The sequence below is a fragment of the Myripristis murdjan genome, chromosome 12 (assembly GCF_902150065.1).
Source record: "Myripristis murdjan chromosome 12, fMyrMur1.1, whole genome shotgun sequence".
NCBI classification, from domain to species: Eukaryota; Metazoa; Chordata; class Actinopteri; order Holocentriformes; family Holocentridae; genus Myripristis; species Myripristis murdjan.
In genome coordinates, this window is record NC_043991.1 from 28,206,652 (window position 1) to 28,232,969 (window position 26,318).

Genomic DNA, 26,318 nt, shown 5'->3' on the forward strand with positions numbered 1-26,318 from the left:
GCCTTCGTATAAAAATATTGATAAAAACAAGAATTTTGATGGACAGCAAATCCTTTTTTTCTCAGTGAATGAAAATAAATATGCTGTGGGTGCCATTTACTGCAGTTCAACTTTTAAGACTTTTCTTGATCTTGAAAAACCCATGTCATTCTACCCATTTCGAGAAAAATTTGTTGAAATGCACAGAGATACACAGAGATACAAATACAGTATGATGAAATACTGTTGAAATCCTTTCATCCATTTTACTTGTGTTGATCGTGTTTTGATGGATTGTACTTTAGACATGTTTTTGTGCTGATAGTATATTGCTGTCATAATTTGAAAACCTAAAAGATCAATTTTAACTATTTTCATGGTTCAACTTTGCTTGAAGGATTACATGGTCTTATGCACTCAGAAAATTCTATTAGCCTTTGGCCGACTGAAACCTTCTCAAAACCCACTAGATAAACTGAAAAATGCATGGTGGTCAAAAATGGTAGGAAAGCTGTTTTTCTTTGTTTCTGGAAAGTTGACTTTTGCCATATACAAGGTTTTAATGGCAACAACATACAGTTTAATATGAGTACACAGTATACATTAACATGTTGCAGTATAAGATGATCATCACGGGTTAAAGATAGTTTACTTGTCCTGGCTGTAGCAGAAAGAACAGAATAATCCACTCCAAGTTTGATATGCTGCTGTTGTTCCAAGGCTCTAATTTTAGGCTGCATAGAGTCCTTTTTCCCACCAATGGTGGTACTGTAATAATACCCCTGTGGGCCACACTAGATCCACCCCATGTGTAAACCACACAAACAATAGGGAAGGATAAACAAAACACTGATTAAGATCAGTTTGTCTTGTGATTCCAGTATCCCTCTTTGATTAGAATCTCCCAGGAAATGGCTTACCAGTGTGCTGGTATTCATTCTCTCACTTTCCCGCTCTCATTTAACATCTCATTATATATTTTCCAATTCTCTTTCCTCAGCTCATTCCCTCTCCACTCACTCTTCCAAGCACTCTGTGTGGAGCTAGCACATTTACATAAGATTTACAAAGATGTGAAAAGCACATTTCCAACATAAATTTGATGGGAGCGTGTAACAAGCTCATGGCTGCGTTTGGCTCAGTTTCTGTCCCTTGCAGTCACTTCAGCTTAGACACACATCACACACTGCCACACTAAAACACAGCATGGACACACACACACACACACACACACACACACACACACGTGCATACAAACACCACTACCATTTTTCCAATCATTGTGTGAAGCACTTTATGACTCTGTCTTTCAAAGGTGCTACAGAAATAAACTTTACTTACTTACATGTTAAATGCACACAAAGAAATGCTTTACATTCATGCATATAATCTATTTTACTTATCTTTCCTCAATATTATCTCATTTACTCTGTAGTGCATTTGCTTGGTTTCTCATCCCTCCATCCTTTCTTCCACCCCTGTGTTGTGTTGACTGACGGTGGCTCTCCCATCAGGGAGTCTGTCTAACAAATGGGGCCAAATGGAGTTGTGCCACTGCTGCTGCTGGCCACAAGTTAGCTCTCTGAGGTTGTAGCCTGGCTGTGCAGCTCTAGTGTTATTTATATCCATTGCCACCACATCAGTTTTGAGTTTTTCATCAACATTTCACATGCCATCTTCTGTGCAGACTTTACAACTATGAATCTTTTAACAACCTGCTTTATATTCTTACTCTAATGTGTGTCAAAACACATGAAAATGCAGTTCTGACTTCAATTCAGAATTTTGATACAGTACAATTACCAAATGCAGTATTTATTGTGTTCTTTCATTCTTTAACATTTACTTTGTAGGTCTCAAAATAAAACTCTTACAGTGCATTACATCAAAAGCAAAAAAGTGTCAAATGTAAAAACACACACACTTAGGTTATGCTGCAGAGATGAGGCAAGTAAACACACCATGGAAGTCTACGGTAGGCCAGAACACAAACTTTTTCCCAAATATGTACTTATCAGATCAAAAGAAATATCTCTATGGAGGAAATGAATGGTGTTTCAGTTAACTGTCACCATCACAGTCTGTTATTTAAGCTACCATGTTAATGTATACACGTCTCTCTGAAATGGTACTGGATCAACTGAGTTCTGATGTTGCTTTCAATTTATTTTACTAACAGCAAATTAACAATGGTGCACATACTGTAAACTTCACAGCTAGTTCCCTGATTGCCTATTCAAGCATAGCATAGCCTAAACATTTGTCTGCTCCTCTTCACAACTGGGTGACCTGACATGAAGGATGTAAAGCAAAGTCATCATCTGTATCTGCATCTCTTGCATGCATTTTTTAAAAAATCTGTATTCATACTAGAGTTCTCATCGGGCCTGAAAATTAAGACCCGACCCGACCCGGGCCTGACTGGGCCAGCCCGAGGCCCGACCCGACCCGACTAATTAGCCGAACTTTAGGCCCGACAGCCCGATAAAGCCCGAAAAAAAAAATCGCCAAATTCGCCATTATTTAGCAGAGCCGGTCGGCCGCAGCACCGGGGCACCATCAGTCGGTATCAGGCGAGCCGGCCGCGGCACCGGCCAGCATGAGGCAGCTCCCCGGCAGACCTGACGGGTGGGCGCGGTATCGGACGGTGCCGCGTCCGGCCCGCCTGATGCCGACTTATGGTGCCGCGGCATGTGCGGGTCAATACGGTAGTCTAGAAAACTGGAGATTTTTTTTTTTCTCGTGCGCCCCCAAGTAGATTGCGCCTTGGGCAGTTGTACTGCCCATAGCAAAAACCGTCCCTGCTGCCGAGTCTGCCAGCACAGCGGGATACTGCTGCAACTCTCTCTCACTTGTTTGCGCTGCGCTCGCACAGCTGGTTGTCTGTCTGTCACTGAAAGTTTAGCCTCCAAATCCAATCCAGTCTCTCACTCTCTCCACCAGTCACATAAAAATAAAACGTCATAATCAATAACAGAACACATAATTCTATTTTTTTATTTTAAAAAAAAAAAAAAAATCTCCCACAGAACCCGAAGCCCGACCCGACCCGCCCAATTCACGTAAATTTTAGGCCCGAAAATGTCGGGTCGGGTCGGGTCGGGTCGGGTTCGGGCAGAATATGAGAACTCTAATTCATACCTGTATTCAAATGTGGCTATTACCACTTTATGTGGACATTTATTTTTTGATTTATGTGCACTTATGCTAAACCTACAAGGTCTTTATGTAAGATTCCACAGCAATCAATGTGTTACATGTAACAGATGGACAAAACAATAATGCTTAAAGATGGCACTCGCCAGGGTGTTGAGAACAGAACAGAGTTACTATATAAGTGTCGTTGTGGTTAAACAGACATTAAGATTATATTTTGGCCTGTTAAATGATATTTAGAGCACTTAGACAAGAATATAAGCCTCTTTCTCTTTCACCACAGACAAAATCAGGGGAGACACTTCTGCTGGGGATTTTGGATGGGAGCCATCTGGGAAGCAATTAGCAGCTAGTAAACACTACTCAGCAGGTACGGACAGCGTAGCAAAATAGCTCCCTCAAGTTATTATACACTGTGTATATGTGTGTACATAAATTATTTACTAAGCTGATGTTTTACTTGTTTTGAAGTAAAACTACATTTTTGTAGTTTAAAAATGTAGCATATTTAAATTTAAAGGAAGTATACTGATGTCAGTCACAAACAAATGCAAGCACACACATGCATTTCTCCCTACACCAACAGCATGCAAAATTTGCTACCATTGCAAATCAAAGGATTGTTTGTTACTACAGTCATATCAGTATTAAGTTTTCTGAAGCACAACTTAAACTGAAATTTTGCTGTAACACCAGCTAATTCCGACTCAATGAAACTTTGTTGCATTATCACAAAATAGCTGTGACGAAGTAATCTAGCCAGAGTTGGGCTACAGTAGAAGAGATGACACATGATTCATAAAAAGCATATTTCAGTTTGGTCAGCACAATCTATAGTGCATATTTACTGTATTGTTCACTATGAAAAAAAGAAAAGCCAATACTCTGTTACCACAGTACTGTCTTTGTGCAGTAACTGTTACAGCTCTCACAAGGTATCTTTTGTTTGGTGTTTAACAAAAAATCTCCTGCTATACTACTTAACAGTTAAAAAATAGTTATATAATAATAATAATAATAATAATAATAATATTAATAGTAATATTATTATTACAATTGTTCATCATCACCCATTCCAAAATATAAAAATAGTTCTCTTCTCTAATGTGTCCTCTCACTGCTCCTGTGTTAGCATCAGATGACAAAGACAATATTAATTCGTATAGATACAAAGGATCTATGAAACACCTTCTGCATTCTTTGACAAAAAAATGTTTGTTTTCACTCCAGTTTAATATCTTAGCTAATCCACAAACCAGAAGTCAACAAAGCTAGCACCCTCACCATAACAACCTGTACTATACCTCTGGCATTATTTTACATAGCAACATGTGTATGTAATTATGCCACTATAAATTGTCAATTGCCCTGGCCTCTGTGAGAACTATAATGAAAACTTCTAAAGCAGGCTTGACCATGTATCCACAGATGCTTCTAATAATGCTACAATAAATTATAAGAAACACGGGTTAAGAATCCAAATAGAGGAAAAAAGACTCCACGTATCACTACCTTAAAGCTGCACAAGGTAATTTTGCACAGTAGTGGTGAAAGGTAACAGTTTGAAATTTAAAATCCATAAATTATTCAGTGTGATGTCATTTAACTGCACACTCCATAGACATGAATATCGTCTTCTTACTGATCAGTGGGGCAGAGGTGGTGAAGGGTGACACCAGTTTTCTCTGGAACAACATTTTACTTTTTGAATTAGATTTTTCACTGACATTGTATAGCGATTAGTGACTATACTTGACACCATAACAATTTGGACAGATCTAGTGAGTCTATGGTATCTCAGTTAGGATGGATCAGAGGCTTTTCTGTGTTGGAGTCTGTTGTGATTTAGACTGATGAGTAATTTTTATTCATTTATTTTTTACATAAAACGCTTGTTGAGAGCAGCTTCAAGGACAGATTGAATAATAAAGCCTGTATCAGTTGATTATGTGCTTTTACATGTATGGCTGGGTTTACCAGGAGGAATATATGCTCTCCATGTTTCTCCACTATGGCGCTATATGATCAAAGCTTTTGAAAACCATTATTATAGATTTCAGACTTTAAAAGATTTTTCTTTACATATTATAGCTACTAAACAATACATTTTTTTATTTAATATGCAGTCTATTACGTATTACGACCATCAAAATTTTGCCATTCTTGTCCTACAAATATGAACATGGGCACGCGCACACAAACTAAATGGAGAACAGCTCAAACATCATGCCCTTATCAGGCCATGTCCAAGCTGGGTAAATGTGAAAATGCATCTTTTTTTCTCCATTTTGGCCTTCTATCCACACTAAGCCAGCATTTCCTGCTTGTGAAAATGGAACTTGTGTAAGGTGTGTAAATCTGAAAACATGGGCCTTGTGTATCCGAGTGGATGGGGAAGATGGAGGTTTCTGAAAACAATAATGTAACATCGCTATGTTATGCTTCCACGTTTCACATTGTAAAGCAGAAATTACATTGGCGCACATATGTATAATATGGGACTTCATGCATTTTTGGGCATCTCAGTGTGGACGGGGGGCTTTTGGAAAACGGTGTGAAAATGCTCTTGCGGTGTAGTGTTGACGGAAGGGCAAAACAGCATTTCAGATTGAGCTGGCTTTGTGTGGAGATGGCCTAAATCTCTAAACCTTTTAGACATATCTGCCAAGGCTGCAACCTATAGCATGAAGAAAGCTTGCACACCAGAATGAATGTCACTTCACCACAAGGTCTGGGGCACGTTTGTGTTGCCCCTCTTGAAACTAGATTAAAAGATTAAAACGCATGATCTGGCATTACAGTGCATAAACTTACACACCCTATATATATATATCTTCGAACAGTAGCGGTCACGCTAGTAGCTCTACTAGTAGGGCCCTATAATTTCAGCGATCACGGAATCGCGGCCGGAATCGCAGAATTAGCCAAATAAAACGGAATCTATTTTTAACACGGAATATCGCGGAATTTGACATAATTTGAATGAAATGCTGTTTTTGTGTGGAATATGAATGTATGTCTGGGGAAATCACACGGAGGGAAGCAAATCTGGGTGGCACAACCCCTCCAGTCGTTTCACCTGCACCTCCAAGAAAAAAACATTACAACAACTGCACCGGCACCGTGCGAGTCCAAAAGGCAAAGAAGAGACAAATGGCAATGCAAATCAAAAAATAAAAGTACATTTGTATCCAAGAGCAACAGCTTTTGAGTGAATTCTCAATGTGATTTAAATGCACCAGGTTACTGTCCTAATAGCAATCAATTGCTACAGGTGTAGCCCTCTCTTGGTTGCCCTGGATCTGTTAGTGTGATAGCACTTGTGGGAGGGGGATTGGTCCTAGCCATTTTCACCAGTCTTACAGCCATTTTAATTATCAATACCTTTATTAATTTGTTGTCAAATGACACAATATAATACAAGTATGACAAAATACTTTTTAATAAAACTAACCAAATCAATATTGGATCGAATCGGATTGGCAATATCGGATCGAATCGTGATAATAGATTCTGAATTTTGTGAATCGGAATCAAATCGATTCTTGAAATTTGAATCGATATCTAGCACTACCCTAAACCATTCAACACCAAAGTATGGGTAGATTCTAGCACACAACACTGAAATTCAATAAAAGCAATAATGAATATTTTATTCAAAGTTGAGCATTTTATTCAAAGTTGAGATATGGAGGACAAAGTCCTCCATATCTCTAGCTCTCTAGCTCTGTCTCTCTCTGGAAAAAGTCTGACAATTTCAGAAGTGGAGTGAGACAGCCTAATTCACTTCTGACTTGGCAAAAAAAAGAGAAGATGGTGGAAAATGAGAGGGAAGGCCCCCTGTTTCTCTCCATGAAAAGAAAAGAGATGCAATCTCAATAAAGTTTATACCCAACCCCATAAGGACTATTCTGGTACGACTGTATGAGCACAAGTAAGTATGAGCGCACACACACACACACACACACACACACACACACACACACCTACAGACTGCCCCTGTGTTTTCTCCTCCAGTACATGAGGGATTCAACCTTCCCCAACTAGGACAAAAACACACAGACCTATTTACATGTCAATGAAGGCCAGGGATGAGGGTTTTTTTCTGCCACTCTCTTTTCACTGTCCTCTTTCAACCTTCCTCTCATCTCTTTCTGTTCCCACAAGCTTGTAGATGTGCTAATTTCAGTGCCCGATGGAAGGCATAGCTATTTGTAATGAGGAATGGTGGTTTAACATGCATGACAAAACATTTGTGTATAGAAAGAAACAGGTGCTCCACCACTCCCGAACGCTATCCTTAGCCTTGTGTATAAAAATCAAAAGAATTCTATCCTTAGGCTAATTAAGGAGCCCTCTTTTTAATTAGTTTTTCTGGTAGCATGTCCACTTTGGGGCTGTAGTCTTCTGGTCAGTTGGTCAAACGATCACTGGTGTTACTTTAATACGACAGAAGGGACAGAAAGCATCTATGCAGACCTGATATATTTTTGCTTGCCTCTCCCTTCAAGGCCGGAGCACATTTCAGATGAAGTGATAATTTTCAAGACATGTGACCATTGAACAACATTGTGATTTGCCAAAATACACGTGAGGAAGGTGAAATGCATTATGGGACGCATTTTAGCATCCCATAAGCTCGTTAGCCACTTAGCTACAGTTGCACTTCAGACAGTGACAATGTCTGACGACCTGAGCGAGGGTGAAACACTGAAGCAGAGTACAGCAGTTACTTTGAGGGCAAAAACAACAATGGACTGGAAACCAGATTGAGATTACAATATGACTGCTGACCCGCTAGCTCAGAGGGAGGAGGTGAGTTTGCCGGATTCCAAGAGGACTGGAAACAAGAAACTTTAACCCACAGCGTAAGAGCAAGTATCACGGCAAGCTTAAGGTAAATATTGGCCATCATCTCAGTATAACATAATTGGGTTAAAAATGATTCAATACACTACAACTCGCTTATGTTTACTTATAATCTATTTAGGCCTAAAGGCAGGTTAACGTGCACTCAGTGCACTGTACTCTTGACAAACAAAATCAGCCACAGTGCACAATTTAACGTATAAACGTCCCGTTTTTGTTTGTTAGTTTGTTTACTTTTCTTGAAACCAATTGACTGGTTGAAGCGTTGGACACATTTCAGTCAACAACAATTTATTCTGGTTGACCACAGCCGTACTTAACCTACTACAGTCCACATCATACTGGCAGAAAAAAGACTGAAGAGAGAAATACGAAGAGAGAGTACAGTTGAAATATTATCTGAACCCGTCAAACAGGATGTCCAGCGCTGGTAATCCACACTGTACATTAGATTGTAATTTGTTCTATGTACAGGACAGGACAGTTGTCCTGGACATTCAGTTGCAGTTCCTGTATTATATAGTTTCTCTGGATGTGTCAGCTAGATTCAGATAGTAGATCAGCCTCTGTTTAACATGTAAAACACAGTTTGATGTGAGATGTAGGAAAAGTCTGAGCTTGTATAAATATGTCTGTCACTTTCAGGTACTCTGCTTAATCTGCCGGATTTAAAGGAAAGCGTGAATACGTGCATGCATGCATATGTTTGGATGAGACTATCCCTGTTTCCATGTAACCACATAAGCAAAGAGGTAAATTAATTAAGCATTAAGCATTTAAGAATGCTAAATGCATGGGGGAGGGGCTCAAGTTGAAAATCTTTTTGTTAGGATGAATTGTTGGCTAAGGGTTAAACTCAGGAGATGGATAAAACTGGTGAAGTTTCGTGAAGTTTTTTCTCTCTCTCCCTCTTTCTCTTTCCCTCTTTCGTGGCAGAGAGCCCAGTACATAAAGCAGTGTGGCTTAGATGCTGGCAAAGAGAAACTACGTCTCCTGGAAATATGTTCTCTGTTGACTCATTCTGTTAACCACATTCTTCATCAGCAGCACAGCACAGTCCCTCCACCAGGCTGGAAGACAAAACATCTTCCTTAGCCCAGTTAATAATATACCCTTTTCTACTGCCTTTTAACTATCTATTGAGGGTGTAACAGTTGGAGCAGTGGAGAAAAAGAGAGGCAGCGGAAAATGAGGGGGAAGAGAAAGAGCACACTCAGAGCAGCCTAGATCCCCCTGGATTTATTTGTGTACATAACTCTTTCTCCTACTTTCTCCCCCTTTTTTTTTCATTCTGTCTCACTTTCATTCTTTCGAGCTGCTTTGTCTCTCAAATAAGCACCCACATGTTCCTACCACTACATGCCAGAAAAGATACAGGAATGCACATACCCATCAAATTAACTTATTGTTTTTCAAGAGAAACGATACACCCACAGACCTCGCATATGCCACAGTTAATTACTTTGTTCAAAGAGCAAGCGGAGAGCTGCATGCTCCAAGGACCTTGCAACAAAACAGCTATAAACTGAAGACAAGAAAGCCCAGAGAGACATCCATTTGCAATTATTCAACATACAAAACCAAACTTTAGCTTTCTATGCAACGCCAAAGCCAGAAACTTCGTAATGCCCCTTAAGTAATGATGTGAAAAAGCTATTAGACCACCGTCTCAAAAGAAAACCTCAAGTAGCTGGCTGTTGATTTCATCACATTGCCATGTAATTCACCCTACTCCTTGACCCCCCACCCTACAGAACAGAGACTAAAGTCCCATTCATCTGACCACAGAGGCTCTAGTCAACAGCTTTAGAGCCAAATGGAAAGCCCCATCACAAGGCTAACAGGCTAACAGGAAAACCATTTGACCTGCCTCTCCTGTTGGTCCCCAAACTTTCATCAACAAGCTTTTCAAGCTTTTTTTCTTTTCATATAAACTACTCTCTCATTTCTTCTTTTTTTCCCTGACTATTCTCGAAAATTTACTCACCATGGTGTGCCTCTGGATGAGTGCTGTTGTCAGGGTCCATAATACATTCACAGCGTGGCAAGCGTAAGGGTCAACACACCCATATCCTGAGGCAAAGTCAGTTCTGCCACTGACTTTGACTACTACCACTACTTCTATTACAACTACTACTGTTTTCTCTCTTCTCCTTTCCCCTCCTGTCCACTGTGCTGTCTGCAGAGCTGCTGGCTCTGGTCTTGCCCCTAGCCTGCCAGCTCAGCCCAGGCTGCTGCTGTTGTGTTACATCTGTCTGACTGACTTCACTCTGGAGAGGGAGGAGAGAGGGAGTGAAAGTAACCGGAGCAGGGGAGGAGAGGGAGGGAGGACAGTGAGGCATAGTTTTAACATTGTGGTAGTACAGAGAGAGAGAGAGAGAGAGAGAGAGAGAGAGAGAGAGAGAGAGAGAGATAGCAGTGGAGGGTGGAGGGATGGTTCTGCGGCTGAATATTTCTGCATCGCTGATCAATGTCACTCATTCTGTGTCTTTTCTTTTACAGATCATAAAGACTTACAGCTGCCCTTATGAAAAACATCAAAGCACCAAAAGTAGCCAGGACCTTTTTCATGGCACAACAACCTTGATGAATATGCTGACAACCTTTGCCTTAAGGATAAAACTTCTTTTTTCTACACTAGCTCAAGTACTTGATAAGACAGGGCTGCTGCAGATCCTGCCCATATTTGAAAGTGCTCAGAGTGCTAGTTCACTGAAATTGACAAGGTAAAGACAAAGCATGAAAACTCACAATTTAGTGGTATAGTGGCAGGAGAGACTCAAGTGTCTGGCACAGAATCAAGAAATAACTGGCTAATGATAGCTAATTATGATTATGAACTATAAAGAGAGAGACTAGACAAATATTTTTCATGAAGAATCAAACAGCTTAGGGAACGGTAAACATATCTGGAGTGCATCTCCTGTATGCAAAGACAGTATTTAGAGTGCAAGCAATATAAAATGATACTGGCCTCTGGCCAGTTACCTAAATCATATTTTATTCAGCCTTGTCTACACTGTTACAGTTCCAGTCAAAATGCTTATACATGGCAAAATATTATTTTGACTATTCTTCTATGCCCCAACCTCCTCTTTAAAGAACTTTTGCATCCAGAAAAAACTTTCAGTACAGTAAAATTAAGCTTAGCTTGTTCTGGTGTGAGCATAGCAGCACTCTCTGTCTCTAGCATGTCTCTAACACCTACAAGTATAAAAGAACAGAGGCAGCAGCCTCTCACTATTCATTCAGAGGATGAGATGAGAGGACTCATTGATTTGCTTTGGATTCCTATTCATCTGTCATTTTTATTCATCATGCTACCTATTTAGAGTTTGTGTCACACAAGGACAAGAGCAGGTAGAGCCTACACCAATGAATAATTCGGTGAAATGTATTGAGTATGAATGCTGTGATGTGGTGCTAATTTCAAGACCACACATAGAGGCAGCCCCCCCCCCCACGTCAACGAGTTTATTGACGTGTCTTGCATCTTTTGCTTGACATTGAGGATTCAGAGGAGAGTGTCTCTTTCTGTTTGTGAAATATCTTCTTATTAGTGTTATGTAAACTTTGCTACCAGTGTAGATGCTTTTGTATGAAAAAAACAATAACTCTGTAGTGTGTAATAGTTACCATGGCTGAGGTTTCATTTTTCACATGGTCTAAATTTAGAGATAAATCTAAAAGTTTATACATGCCAGTTGTGTTGTATGTTCCTAGCACAAACACATGCACACAGCTGTACTATACACCTCTCGTTATATATCCATCACATCACTTCCTGTCTAAGGACTCCCACACAGTAAAAAAAAAAAATCAATCTGACCAAGGCTTCAGTCTGAGTGTTTCACTAAGTACACCCACACAGAGGGGTGGGGGGGTAGAGAGAGAGAGAGAGAGAGAGAGAGAGAAACACAATATTTGTCCTTAAGGTACCAAAACAGGATAAAAGCCTTTCAGAAACTAAATTTGTTTCATACCTTCTGACAATGTGTTTGTTAATGTACTATTACAAAATGATAGTCTCAAATGCAAGTATTGTTACAGAAAACTGATGGGGTCATGGTTCTCTCATGACTCTCCCATGAGCCTCTTTTCCCCGCCATATCAATTTTTCAAACTCTCCTAAAGTCACCAGTAGGCATTCCTGTCTGAGCTTTCAACAGTCTTGAAGGAGTTCCCAGAGGTGTTTAGCACTTGTTGGCCCCTTTGCCTTCACTCTGCGGTCCAGCTCACCCCAAACCATCTCCATTGGGTTCAGGTCCGGTGACTGTGGAGGCCAGGTCATCTGCCGCAGCACTCCATCACTCTCCTTCTTGGTCAAATAGCCCTTACACAGCCTGGAGGTGTGTTTGGGGTCATTGTACTGTTGAAAAATAAATGATTGTCCAACTAAACGCAAACCGGATGGCATGGCATGTCGCTGCAGGATGCTGTGGTAGCCATGCTGGTTCAGTGTGCCTTCAATTTTGAATAAATCCCCAACAGTGTCACCAGCAAAACACCCCCACACCATCACACCTCCTCCTCCATGCTTCACAGTGGGAACCAGGCATGTGGAATCCATCCGTTCACCTTTTCTGCGTCTCACAAAGACACGGCGCTTGGAACCAAAGATCTCAAATTTGGACTCATCAGACCAAAGCACAGATTTCCACTGGTCTAATGTCCATTCCTTGTGTTTCTTGGCCCAAACAAATCTCTTCTGCTTGTTGCCTCTCCTTAGCAGTGGTTTCCTAGCAGCTATTTGACCATGAAGGCCTGATTCGCACAGTCTCCTCTTAACAGTTGTTCTAGAGATGGGTCTGCTGCTAGAACTCTCTGTGGCATTTATCTGGTCTCTGATCTGAGCTGCTGTTAACTTGCGATTTCTGAGGCTGGTGACTCGGATGAACTTGTCCTCAGAAGCAGAGGTGACTCTTGGTCTTCCTTTCCTGGGTCGGTCCTCATGTGTGCCAGTTTCGTTGTAGCGCTTGATGGTTTTTGCAACTCCACTTGGGGACACATTTAAAGTTTTTGCAATTTTCCGGACTGACTGACCTTCATTTCTTAAAGTAATGATGGCCACTGGTTTTTCTTTAGTTAGCTGATTGGTTCTTGCCATAATATGAATTTTAACAGTTGTCCAATAGAGCTGTCGGCTGTGTAGTAACCTGACTTCTGCACAACACAACTGATGGTCCCAACCCCATTGATAAAGCAAGAAATTCCACTAATTAACCCTGATAAGGCACACCTGTGAAGTGAAAACCATTTCAGGTGACTACCTCTTGAAGCTCATTGAGAGAATGCCAAGAGTGTGCAAAGCAGTAATCAGAGCAAAGGGTGGCTATTTTGAAGAAACTAGATTATAAAACGTGTTTTCAATTATTTCACCTTTTTTTGTTAAGTACATAACTCCACATGTGTTCATTCATAGTTTTGATGCCTTCAGTGAGAATCTACAATGTAAATAGTCATGAAAATAAAGAAAACGCATTGAATGAGAAGGTGTGTCCAAACTTTTCGCCTGTACTGTATATACATATTTATGATGTGGTAAGATCTGGATTGTTGTTCTAATATTACATCTTTAAATAATCTGTTTTATACAACATTATTATTGCTAGGTCACTGTACAAACATACTTTAATGTTTTCATATCTCAAAAACAGGGTTACACTCTAAACCAAAGCCTCTTGTAATTTAAGGACCTCTTTACACAAATACAAAACAGATAGGGGCAAACACACAAATAGTCGTAATCCTGATGTTAACAAATACTGTAATACTATGAAACAATGCAAACGCCAACTTGACAAGTCACAATTCATATTTCAACAAACATGGTCCTGCATTAAATCAGTAATAGAGGCTAACATCTGTTTTCTGATACAAACACAAGTTTCTAAATCAAAGTGGTTGGTTCAGACCATGATGAAAATCATCGGTGAGAAAGATCAGTATAACCTCAGTCTCTGTTTGTGCAGTTCGTACTTAAACAGGTAAAGAGAATCCTCTGTGATCAAGCTCATACTCTGTACACTCAGTACAAGCTGTTACCACCAGGCAGACGATACAGAGCTCAGTGGTGCAAATTGAATCGGTTTAAAAATTCCTTTGTGGCTGAATCTGTTGGATTTTAAACAGTAGCCTAAAATAAGCAGGGCTTACAGAGGCTGTACTGCAGGACAACACCATAAGCTGACTGATACCTCAGGTAGTGTTCTTTTTTTTTGTCTATGTATAGTCTGTATATGAATAATTTTTAATGCCTTCTATTTGCTGGTGCTGTGTGCCTTTATGTATCAAGGGGACGAGCTTTGTAGTCCAAGTCAAACTTTCCTTTAGGGATTATAAAGTATATATCTATCTATCAATTTAACTATATCTTTTCAGTGGTTTCTATTGTATTCTTCAGGAATTGTGATACTGCCAAAAATGTAGTTACTTTACTATACAACACTGCATCAAAATTGACTTTACAATGGAAATCAGTGCTTCAAAAACGACATTAAAGCATTTAGATAAGATCTATCATCAGATCTGAGCAAGCAAGCATCTGTTGTCTGAACAAAATATGAACTGCATGTTGTGTTGTGGTTACGCCATGCTGAGTTACATCAACATATGGAACATATGGAATACATGTCACTCTGAGTTATCCTCATGGAAGGGAAACCAAAAATAACCTATCCTAATCACAGCTCATCTGGCAGCCCAAAGACCGCATACAAACACAGACCCAGACCTGCCTAGGAGCAGAAATATACACTTACTCAAAGGCACACAAATGTATGTGCGTACACGCACAAAGTATTTGTGTGCATGTATGTCTGCACAGGTCAGCTTGCATGTTTGTTTGTATGCAGAACCACATTGTTTGTTCTTATACATGTAGTATGTGTGCAGAATATGTGAGGGTGGCTAAAAAGCACAAGAAACTGCATATTCTACATAAGCAGCAAGCATCTCGTTTGCATTTTCACTTTTTTTTTTTTTTTGCTTGTTTGTTTGTTTAAATAATGGCTTTTAATTTTAATTTTTTTAACTATACCCTGCTGTTGGTATTGACAGCTGTCTTTAAATGGGAATCATTATCACCTGTGAAATCTTGTTTTAAATCAGTTTACTGTATGATGGAAATGCCGGCAAATTTTCACAACTCAAATAGATTCTGCCAGCCACATTTGATTAATATATGTGTATATATTGTTTTGTATGTTTTCTAACTTATTTTACAAATTTATATGCCTGTGTAACCAGTCCTTGCTCTGTCCTTGTGTATCTGCTGCAGTTCCAAATTACTGTACATTAATGTTCATGTAGCCTAAATAAGGTCAGCCAACATAACCAAAATAGTCCTACGTGACTACAGAATCTAGAAAGTAGGTAGTCATTGTCAGTTGTTTTGCCAGCAGAGGAAACACAACCTGTACTTGTAAGGCTAATGGACTAAAGACTGAACTTTTTAAATCCTTTTAAAAAAAGGGTATTTATGGGTGTTTTTCAACCCTACTTTGTTGATTCAATTGGAGCATGTTTGTTGTTCAAAATTTTTTTGTTCAAAAGTTCAAAATACCCAAACTGCCCCATAACACACCTGAACATATGATGTAATTGTGTTTGAGCAGCTTACAAGCAAATGCTGTGGCTAAACAAATCTTAAATATGATGGCTAACATGCAAGATAGTATATACTTCAGGGACCTAAGAAATTCAGTACGGCATTTTCAGAAAAGTAACCCAGCCCTGCAAACATGAAAGCTCCTAAATACTGGTCATAGAAATCTTGTTTCTGTTATGTAATATTCATGAAAAAGACATGCGATTTCATTGGTAGAGTTGGCAGAAACCCTGTAATTAGTCTTGGGGAAGGCAGTGTTTTTATTCTTTTAGCCTCATCGTCTCTATCTTCTTAAACAAAGATGTTCAGGTCAAGTACATAATGTATTTTCCATGTTTTTCTTATCAAGATCAACTTCTATACTATAGTAACTATAACTCACAAGTATAAGAGTGCACTCTGTGTTGTGCAGATCTCTGCCAGGCATATCCCCCATTTTCCATAATACAGACTACCCGGTTACCCTATGTGCTGACCACAACTCAAGTGAGACTCATCAGTTATTTGTATTGTCAAATGAGTTTCAAATTGCAAATCAAATTAATGTATGATTAAAATACAATACTGTAGAGCAGCCCACCAGCCATTTGTGGCTCTCTGCACACACACACACACACACACACACACACACACTCCCATTACATTCCGCCTAGCAGATATAAGGAATGCATACATTTCAAAATACTGAGAAAAAATAAAACGATCTTCTCTTTGTTGATTTCATTTGAGTGTGCATGTTTTTGCAACTCTGAATAGCATTTTGTGCTTAATAATGGCTCTAGTATTTTTTTTCTTTAAACCAAACCCATTCAGAGCATTACTAAATCAATGCTGGGGAAAAACAGCATTCATGAACAGATAGCCTAGAGGACATCACTGCTTTCTTATTATCCGGCCCTCCAATTATCAACAACAATGAGAGTAGAACTGCTTGAGAGTATGAACCAGAAGGTTCAAGACAAAAAGATATAAAAGAGGCCCTTGAGCTGTGTAATATTAGCATTTTTGCTACTAAAGCCAATAATTAAGATAATTAACATGCTTATTATTATTACATGTCAACATACTTGTCTTCAAGTGACACATCCATAGTATTGATACGAACTCTAGCTCATGGATTCATAGTAAAAATAATAATACTAGAAACTTTAGCACAACCATTATAAGGTACATACACTCCTGATCAAAATTTTAAGACCACTTGAAAAATTGCAAGAATTTACATTTTGCACTGTTGGATCTTAAGAAGGTTCTAAATAGAGCTTCAAAATGCAAAAAGATGAAATGGGAGTGAGACAAAAAAAAAAAATTGAGTAAGCAATTTATTGCAAACAACCATTAAACTGAAATAGGCTGTTCATCAGCTGATCAAAAGTTTAAGACCACAGCCTTTAAAAGCCCAAATCTTCGCAAAAATGTGGATTCAGTGAGAACTTGCATAAGAAAAAATGTTTTATATCCCAAGAAAGAGTAAACTTTGAACCTTAAATTAAAACAGATCAGATTTTTTAAGACATTCCAACATGCAGTTATGGGCCAGTGAAAATCTGACATGAAAACTTTTTTGTGGATTTGGAGAAGCTGCCATCCAGAAACCAATGCATATATCTGACTAACCATTAATGCTTTGAACAGTCCATGTATGTATCTCAAAGCTCTGAAAAAAATCAAGAAGCTGGGGCAAATACAAAGTTGTTTTCTGAAGGTCCAAACATGGTCGACCATGAAACCCATGTAATTTTTTTTCCATTTTTGAGGGGCTGGCATGCCTACTAGTTATGATGTATGACAGATGTTTCTGTATATTCTGAGAGAGTAGGTGGAGGTGTATTATCGTACCAAATTGCAGTTTCCTATGTGGTGTAGTTCCTGAGATATTAACAGCTGAAAATGGAGGAAAAATAAGGACGCGCGAAAATCGCACCAAAATCGAAACATACTCCCCTCACTAAATTGGCCATATCTCAAAAAGTATCCATCCGAGAAAACTAAAATTTTACAGTGTGCCTATTGGATAAATAAGGAACAACTGGTGAATTTTTCAGAATTTTTTGAGATCCGTGGGCCATTTGTTGAAATGACATGGAATGACCCATATGTATTTTGTGTGTGTGTGTGTGTGTGTGTGTGTGTGTGTCTGTGCGTGTGTGTGTGTGTGTGTCTGTGCGTGTGTGTGTGTCTGTGCGTGTGTGTGTGTGTTGCAGAGAATCATGCATTAGCAGGAAATTGACGAAAAAAAAAAAAAAACACACTGGACATGGCATGGTGCATGATTTGCCATCCTAACAGTGACTTACTGTGTGGATTTAAGTATCTGCCTGTAAGGCAGAATGTCAGTGTGAAGCTCCCCCACACATCCACATCTCCTCTTTCTCCAGTCAGGCAGAAAAGAATTTTTAAGCCACTTGATCTAAGGCTAATCTATGACTATTCTCTGCTATACACAATCCGTACTTCCCTGTGGACTCCTACATTCTTAAGCTGATATTTCAGAATGCATAAGGAAAAAAATCACCAGTTTAGTACAGAGTGCCTGCACTGTTCCCTATATTGTCTCATGCATCTAAATGATGGAACTAGAGAGTGATGCAACCGGTGGTCAGATTGTTCAGATTTAACAAAGTGGATAGTGAGAGGAATGGTAAGATCCATGAACTACAGGTTAATAAGGGGATGATAACTTGAGCTAACAAGGGAAACCTTTTATATCCTGTCAAAATGCCTCATGGGTGTCATCATCCATGTGCTTTCCCGTTGTGCAATTATATCCATATTATGATGTAGGTGGTGAAAGTACCCCGGCATCCTTGTGTCCCCTGTACGAATAACCACATAAATCAACTTCTAATGGTGAGGAACAAACCAGCTCAAGCATACCTATCGCCTTGAACACTACTATTAAAGGCTGAACAAGGTGCCAACAACCACAGATGGGCACATTAAGCAAACAAATCTCTGACACAGTTAGACTGCTAAGGTGTCACTGCAGAAAGCATGCTTCTGTTCATAGTATTACAGAATACCACTGATATTACTAGGGTATGGCAGAACTATGCAAGGCTCTCTCAGATCGCAAAATACACACAAATCACACAACCAGCAATTATACCACACTTATACCACCCAGAAAGATTGACTCAGGAGAAGGAGGCAAAACACTTAAGAAAGTTTCGCAAAACAAAACGAGTTGTGTAATTCAGCATACAGGTTGGCTAGGAAACTACGCAGTATATTTCAGAATCACTGACTCAAGTTAGTTAAATAAACTACTAAGTTGGGTGTTAGTGTTGTGTTGGTTTGCAATGAAGGGCCCTCCATATTTCACCTCACCCACACCGCTTTATCATAACAACCATGTGCTACATTTCTTACAAATACTAGTCATAATCGAGTTTCATCAACCCCTTTTCTGTCACACACAAAATACTTCTAAATTTTAGATTGAATTTTTAGTGCAAAGCATTTCTAAAGCAAGTTGTTACACCATGTAAGCTTCTATTTTGTTTACAACTGCTTCCCCATGAGATCGCATGAGATGACATGAGGTGGTACATTGGTGCCTCTGGCTCAGTAATGTTAATATCCTGTAGTGTGCAATGCGTAATTAATTTCAAATCTTGTAGTGTGTGCAAGTTTGAGATTAGAGAGAAGAACATCTTGAACTTTCTCCTTATGTACGTGATGCCACCTATTCTGAAAATTGGTTAGGTGTAACAACTGGTGGTCAGAAAAAGACTCAAGAGCAGGGATCACACAGAGAGGTGCAGGCGCAAAATCAAACCATTTACTCAAAGATAGGCGGGAGGTCAGTTAGAAAGGCCACAGTGCAGAAAAGGGTCAGGCTTACAATCAGTGTCCAGGTACAATCCAAAGTCAAAAATCCAACAGACTCACAGAGGGGCTCTGGCAAAAAAAAAAAAAAAAAAATCAGAATCCAAAAGGAAAGGAGAGGTCAAAAACATAAAGGCAAAACACTAGAAAAAGGCTGGAAAGCTTGTTTCAAAATGAACCAAGAGTTACTGGTGAGTTGGTGGTGGTATAAATACTGAATAGAGTTCATAACCATCGATTTTAAAACCCCTGTAGTCTGAGCCCAGTTTAAAGGTTGAACATGGTCCTTTGACTTCCTTTTCCACCAGCCAACTCCCCAGGTTTGGCAGACGGTGGTTGCTATCCAAATATTTTAAAAAGGAATCTAAAAAAAAAATTAAATTAAATTAAAAATGGACAATTTAAGCAAAATGCAAAATGCATTATTTGATTTTAATATCTTGGGCAAAATCTCACAATTACCCTTTATTATCACAAATTTCCTTTCAGATTATCCTTTCATATAAATAAATTGTATGATCTACTGTAAATTTACTTTATGAAATATGTTTAACTGCTCCACAGATGACAATTAGATGTAATCTATGCAGATGGATGAATGTGACATGAAGATCTTTGTTCTAAAAGGAAATGCCATTATGACACAGGAACCTATATAAAGATATAGCTGTATAGGCTGTATTATGCTTTTACTGCTATTAAATCAAATGATAGTTTGTTTAATCTGGGTGGCACAACCCCTCCAGTCGTTTCACCTGCACCTGCACCACCAAGAAAAAACATTACAACAACTGCACCGGCACCGTACGAGTCCAAAAGGCAAAGAAACTTGCAGCTACAGCAGCGCACTGACATAGATTGTGTAACAAAGCGAAGAGTTGCCACACCGGTCTATTTTCACTGGCTAACAGCAGCACACTGGTTTAGCTTGTCTATTCAGAGAAGAGGTATCACTTCGGCTTATTTTTCAATCTGTGTTATCACATGCATACTACTGCTCATTCACTGGTAGCTGAATTGTTAGGTCTGTTTGATAACACTGACGCTGACGTTGAAGCCCTCCCCCACAGTTTCAAAAAATCCTGGAGGAAACCCTGGTTGACCTGCTGTGCTTTCTTCTGAGTCTGCTGGTTTATCAAATCAGGATGCGCTCCATGAACATAGCTTACGCGATAGTGGGGGTTGGGGTGGAAACTGGACAGGGGAGCAGGGCTAGCACCTCACCTCATCTAATTTTTGCTGAGACATGAAATGTAAATTATTTCTTGATTTTATTAGATTTTTATCTCTTCCCTCTCCCTAACGCACACTAAAAATTACTTACTTTTTCAATTAATTCACTTTTTAATCCTACATCTTTCCTGAGCACTGTCTGACTGGAGAGTGGCCTTGGTGGCTGTCTTTATGGCCTATGCCCTGGGCACTGAGCACAGCTCTTACTAAGGTGCTGTCCTCTGCACATAACCAGTGTATAGTCAGTATTTTTAAGGGAGAGAGAAAACACATTGAGTGTAACATGAATTGCTGGTACAGGTTCTGAATATTTTGTACTGACATAACATTGCACATAAACACTGAATATAAATCAATGGCATTAAATCAAAACTCAATTACACTGCCAGCAACTGCAAGAGGAACAGTGTCACATCACATTAACTTTTCCAAGCAGTTGACAGCAGCAGTACTCATGGTAGAAAAAACTGTAAGGATATACAGAACAGCGCTAGGACACAGCAAGCTCTCCATCTAGTGGATAAGACTTGAAGGAAAACAACAGTTTGAAAGGTTCAGGCTAGCAGAACCACACAGTCAGAAATGCAACATGTGCTGTTGAGTGATGGAATGAAGTGTGGTGTTACTGTGCTGAGGTACATATAAAGCAAACAGGTAGATACTATAGACAGATTAACCATTTGGCCATTGTGTTAAACAAGCACTGTGTACTGTGCACCTTGAAAACGCTGTGTTTGGTAAGCTGATTTTTGGCAGCCTTGGACATGCTATTGTTAAAAGTTTGGCAGATTGCAGAAAAAAGGCCAATCCACTTGAGCCTTTATTGAGAATCTGAGGACTGACCAGTGCTGAGGTCAATGTTCAGGCCACTCACCACTCTCACTGGATAACTGGCTGTGCAATTCTGGGAACTGGGTTTCCACAGGGACACTGATGGTGCGTCGGAGAAGACGGACCTTGCACGACTCAGAGCGCCTCTCCTGCAAAAATACGGAAAAATAGGTGGGCTAAGGGAGGGAAAAAGAAATAGACAAAGACCAAGCAAGAAATATAAAAGACAGATAAAAGAGGAGAGAAATTACAAATACTAAACACACTGATGAGCTACAGAGGTAGACAGAAACATGAAAAATTGTGTCACTGGGAAAACTGCAATTTTGGATCTGGTGCAAAAAACTGCTACAACCATCACAAAGAATCCTCATCTGCCTCCTTGAGGCTACACTGAACACTGTGTTTAATGCAGCACTAGTCCAGCTGGTCCTGATTAATGAGAAGCAAAGGACAAAAAAGAGCAGGCATTAGCAGCACATCAGTCTCTGTCAGTCCGTATCTTCTTTCAGCTTGCATACCAAACAATGTGTTCCCATTTATTATGCAAACAAAAGGAAACGATGGGTGCGATCACAGAGTGGTAAGTGAAAACGAAAGGGAGGCCTGGTGCCTCTTTATAGAAGTGATAGTGGCTTATCGAACATCCTCACACCAGTCAGTTCAATACAGTACCCTTTCTGTCTTTCTGTGACTGTCCGTCTCTGGTTCTGTGACTCTCATTTATCTGCCTGCCTCTCTGTGATCCACTCTAAAGGTCAGCACCTTAATTGCCTCACGGGACTTTGTTTTAAGAACAACTATTGCTGACACAAACTCTAGCGTAAGGACAATGTCTAGCTGTCTAAGCACAATGATAAAGCCATTTGAGCTCTAACTTGAGGATCACATGAGAGTGTCACGGTTTGCTACTACCTATTGTGAATCACAGTATGTGGTATGTAAGGGCAAGAATCTCAAGGGAGATAATAATCTATATAACTTTAACAGGTTACCTCTTAGTGAATGAATGAATGTGTGCATGCATGCATCTATCCACACATCGATCCATTCACTTATCCATTTCATTTATCGATAGCTAACTGTTCAATGAATCAGTGCCCCTTCATTTTAATGGAAGTCAATGTGAAAAACACTGCACAGCAACCAGGGATTCCAGTGCGAAGGTCTTGTCAAATACTCTATCTGAATAGGATGAAGGTAGACAATATGGTCTTCACAACAGAGTTAGGCTGTATGTTTAGAGAGTAAGATAATTATCTTTTTTATTACTGTAGTCTCTGTTCATCTTGTTTTCATCAATAGGATTTTTTTTCAGCAAAATTCAGCTAGTGGACGCCTCCCTGGGGAGGTGTTCCGGGCATGCCCCACCGGGAGGAGGCCCCAGGGAAGACCCAGGACACGCTGGAGGGACTATGTATCTCGGCTGGCCTGGGAACACCTTGGGGTTCCTCCCGAGGAGCTGGCGGAAGTGTCTGGGAAGAGGGAAGTCTGGGCGTCCCTGCTTAGACTGCTGCCCCCGCGACCCGGCCCCGGATAAGCAGCAGAAGATGGATGGATGGATGGATGGATTCAGCTAGTAAAATATATTTATCTAGCAAAAAATCCCAACAAAAATCCACTTACTTGCCAGAAAAATCTTAGCACAAGCAGTGAGAGTTACACTTGCCCACTGGAGGATTAGCAATCTCACACTTCTCAACAACTAACTCAACAACTGTGAAGGGGACTTGGAGTGGGGCACAAGCTGCTCAGAGGCTATCAGACCCAGTGAAAGGCTTCACTTTCACTGGGTTGTTATGTTACCAGGTATGAAAGCACAAATGTGAAGCAGGCAATTTATTAAAAACAGAATGTTGGGCCAGAAAGCATTACTATAGAAAAAAAGTCCAGTATCTCCTCTCTTTCTCTGTCGATTCAGTTATGCTGATTGCATGCTTGGCCGTAATTAATTCATGCTTGCTGGTCCATGGTATAAGCAAACACAATCTGAAAACTAATGAAGACCGTCTCAGTTAGTGTGGTTGTTGATATTAACACATAAAACATGTCTGTTTTTAAAGTTTGTTCTGTGTATAATGATGAGCCCCCTCTTCTGGCAGCAATGTGCTGCTTTAGAAATGAATATCAGAAAAATGAATGGCATGACATATTAAAGGATAACACCAGTGTCATTTTTCCCTGTTGCCATAAATGCTGATAGCAGTCTTAACTCACCATGTGTTAGTCAGTCAGGAACCACTACTGTCTGCTCTACTGCAGATATGCCTTACCTCCAAGAAGTCACAGGCTCACATTGTTTTCAAAAACACTAAAAACAGCTCAGTAATCCATCATTTAAAATGAGACTAAAAGTGTATTTTTTCAAGAGGAAAACTTTCAGTTGCCTTTCCACACAGTGTGATCTTGTGGCCTGTATAGCCAATTTTAGGCTATAGCACAAGCAGAAGGTGAAAATTAGCTGGGTCATCACTCTACTCTAAAACCTCCCTGAACTTGTACTTTTTTCATTTGTTTTTTATCATTTCATATTATTGGACTACACTGCTTAAAGAAGGTGGCAGCTTTGTTCAATTTAGAAACAATTCTCCTATCTCACACTTTTTACATTCACACTCTATTCCTTGGCCCAGTTTTAATTTTCTCTCTTTGTCTTTGTGGGAGCAAATTCTTCACTGGGTGCATGTCAGTCTGGCTTTTAGAATGGAAGTGGCCTAATTCCTTCAGGACAGACAACAACAGCATATTTGCAAACATTTTATCACAAATGACAAGAGCAGGATCAACACGGCCCACTTTGACTGAACTTCAGTTCTATCTCACTTTTATTTCACTGCCTCCAAATACGAAGGAATCATGAGAGTAAGCAGAAAAGTTGGTGTAGAAGGGATACAGACATAGATGACTCTGTTTTGATTCAAATCTTAGGGGCTCAACCGGTAGAATGCATAACATTAAAGCTAACTTGTTGCACTGACTGTGCCACTTCTAGAGATAACAACTGTAGGCCCACTATACATATTCCATTTGCTTGTGACATTCAGGATAGGGTGCTACCTGGCTCAGAGGGTAGAGTCTAGAAATCGAAGGATTCCTCGTTCAAAACCAACCTCTTCCTGGTAGTATGTCAAAGTGTGGTTAAGCAAGCCACCGAACTTCAAAATTGCTCCTGCTGAGCATCAGTGCACAAATGTGAATGTGAGGCATACATTGTATAGCATTTCAGGCAGAAGGTAGAGTACTCAAAGTGTTAACACTAGAAATGCAGTCCATTATAAATGCAGTACATTTAACAACCTGTCTGGACAAATAAGTATATCGTGTTCAGACCCAGTCCAACACCTATTTTTTTTTTTTTTGAATTTTTTGAATTCAAAAATGAATACTTTGGTTATATAAACAGGATTATTATTAGTGGTGGGTGCAATTCATCGAAATTGCGATGCATCGCGATGTTTTCGTGCATCGATATGCATCGATTTTTTCATGTCGATTCTTTTCCACCAAGCCCGGAAAAAAAACGGGTACCCGGAACAAAAAGTAGGTAACGCGTGCGCCACCCGGACAGTTTAGTAGGTGGGACCATAGCAAACGGGAAGCCGTTGTAAAATAACTGTAACTCACGGCTTCAAGGGACTTGCTTTTATAAAATGGTTACCCTACATATAGCCCATAAAAAAAACACACAAGAAAAAAATCAATAATTTATTGGTAAAAATGCAACAACAAAATTGAGAACTATTCATTCTTCCACCAAGCAAGATAGAGTGGACAGAATGCACAGAGTGCAGACGGTAAGATAGCTTTTTCATCCAGCGCCTTCATCATGTCACATCAGGCTATTTGGGCACGTTAATGTTGAATTGGATATTTCCATTAGTAGAGCAATTGTTAAAATAGTGTTCAATTATGTTTGGACTCTTCTTTGCAGGGACGGTGGCATGCGTTTCGTGACAGGTGCGTTTTTGCGCAGACGTATGCCTAACGTCGGTTGTAACAACAACAATAATAATAAAAGTATACTGTTTATTTACCATACATCAGCGCTGTCACACTGTGTCCGCTTTGGGTGGAGATAAAAGGCAGGTGGATCAGGAGGCAGCAGGGAGAGGTAGGCTATTTCTCCAGGGAGGCCACCGGACACAGTGGGTTACCCGGATGCTTATATATGAATCCCCGCAGGCTTTCTATGTTTTTTTTCGGCAGCATCTTTGTGATTTTTTTTTGTGCATTCGTTGAAAGACACGGTGACATATTTTAGGCCATTTTCGTTGTGGCGAATGCTGAAGGAGTCGGGCTTTAATTTGCGGTTGCCCTCGTTCGCCCTGCGTCCCATATGAAGCTGCATGTCAAATCAGACTTTACAGACAAGCCCCCTCCTGATCCGCCGGCCTTTTATCTCCACCCACGAAACGAACGCCACCGTCAAGTACTTTCGCAACACGATAAATTATAAACTATAATAAATACATACATACATAAATAAAAGTCAATGTTGTACTGTAGTGCCTGTGTACCAAATTTTTAATTACTCTTTGTTATGATGGAACTGGCTTATGCAATTCTTTCACTGGCCCCTAGATGGGGCTGTGCTCCATGCCAATGTTGTGTTAAATGTTGGGAGCTACTCCCAGATTACATAGTCAAAATATTTTGTGTCTTTGAAAAATAATTCCTAGTCAAATGTTCAAAAAATCTTTATTTTGAGAGTGACATGAGTTAATTTATGGGCTATTTATTTACAAAGCTAGCCACAGATTAACACAAAATCAGTCTTGCATGGAAAATAGCTGTAAATATCGCAATAATC

At 39.8% G+C, this 26,318-nt stretch overlaps 1 protein-coding gene across 6 annotated transcripts in view; it reads right to left on the reverse strand.

Moving 5' to 3' along the window:
• dab2ipb (DAB2 interacting protein b) overlaps nucleotides 1–26,318 on the reverse strand; it is a 204,890-nt gene that overhangs the window by 150,943 nt on the left and 27,629 nt on the right. For 5 of the 6 annotated variants that reach the window (XM_030064951.1, XM_030064946.1, XM_030064945.1 and 2 more), the window contains one exon: nucleotides 21,552–21,657. In XM_030064951.1, coding sequence (XP_029920811.1) covers nucleotides 21,552–21,657 — 106 coding nt within the window. Of the gene's footprint in view, nucleotides 1–9,991; nucleotides 10,012–21,551; nucleotides 21,658–26,318 lie in introns of those variants that run through there. The other variant, XM_030064953.1, reaches the window with a different exon arrangement.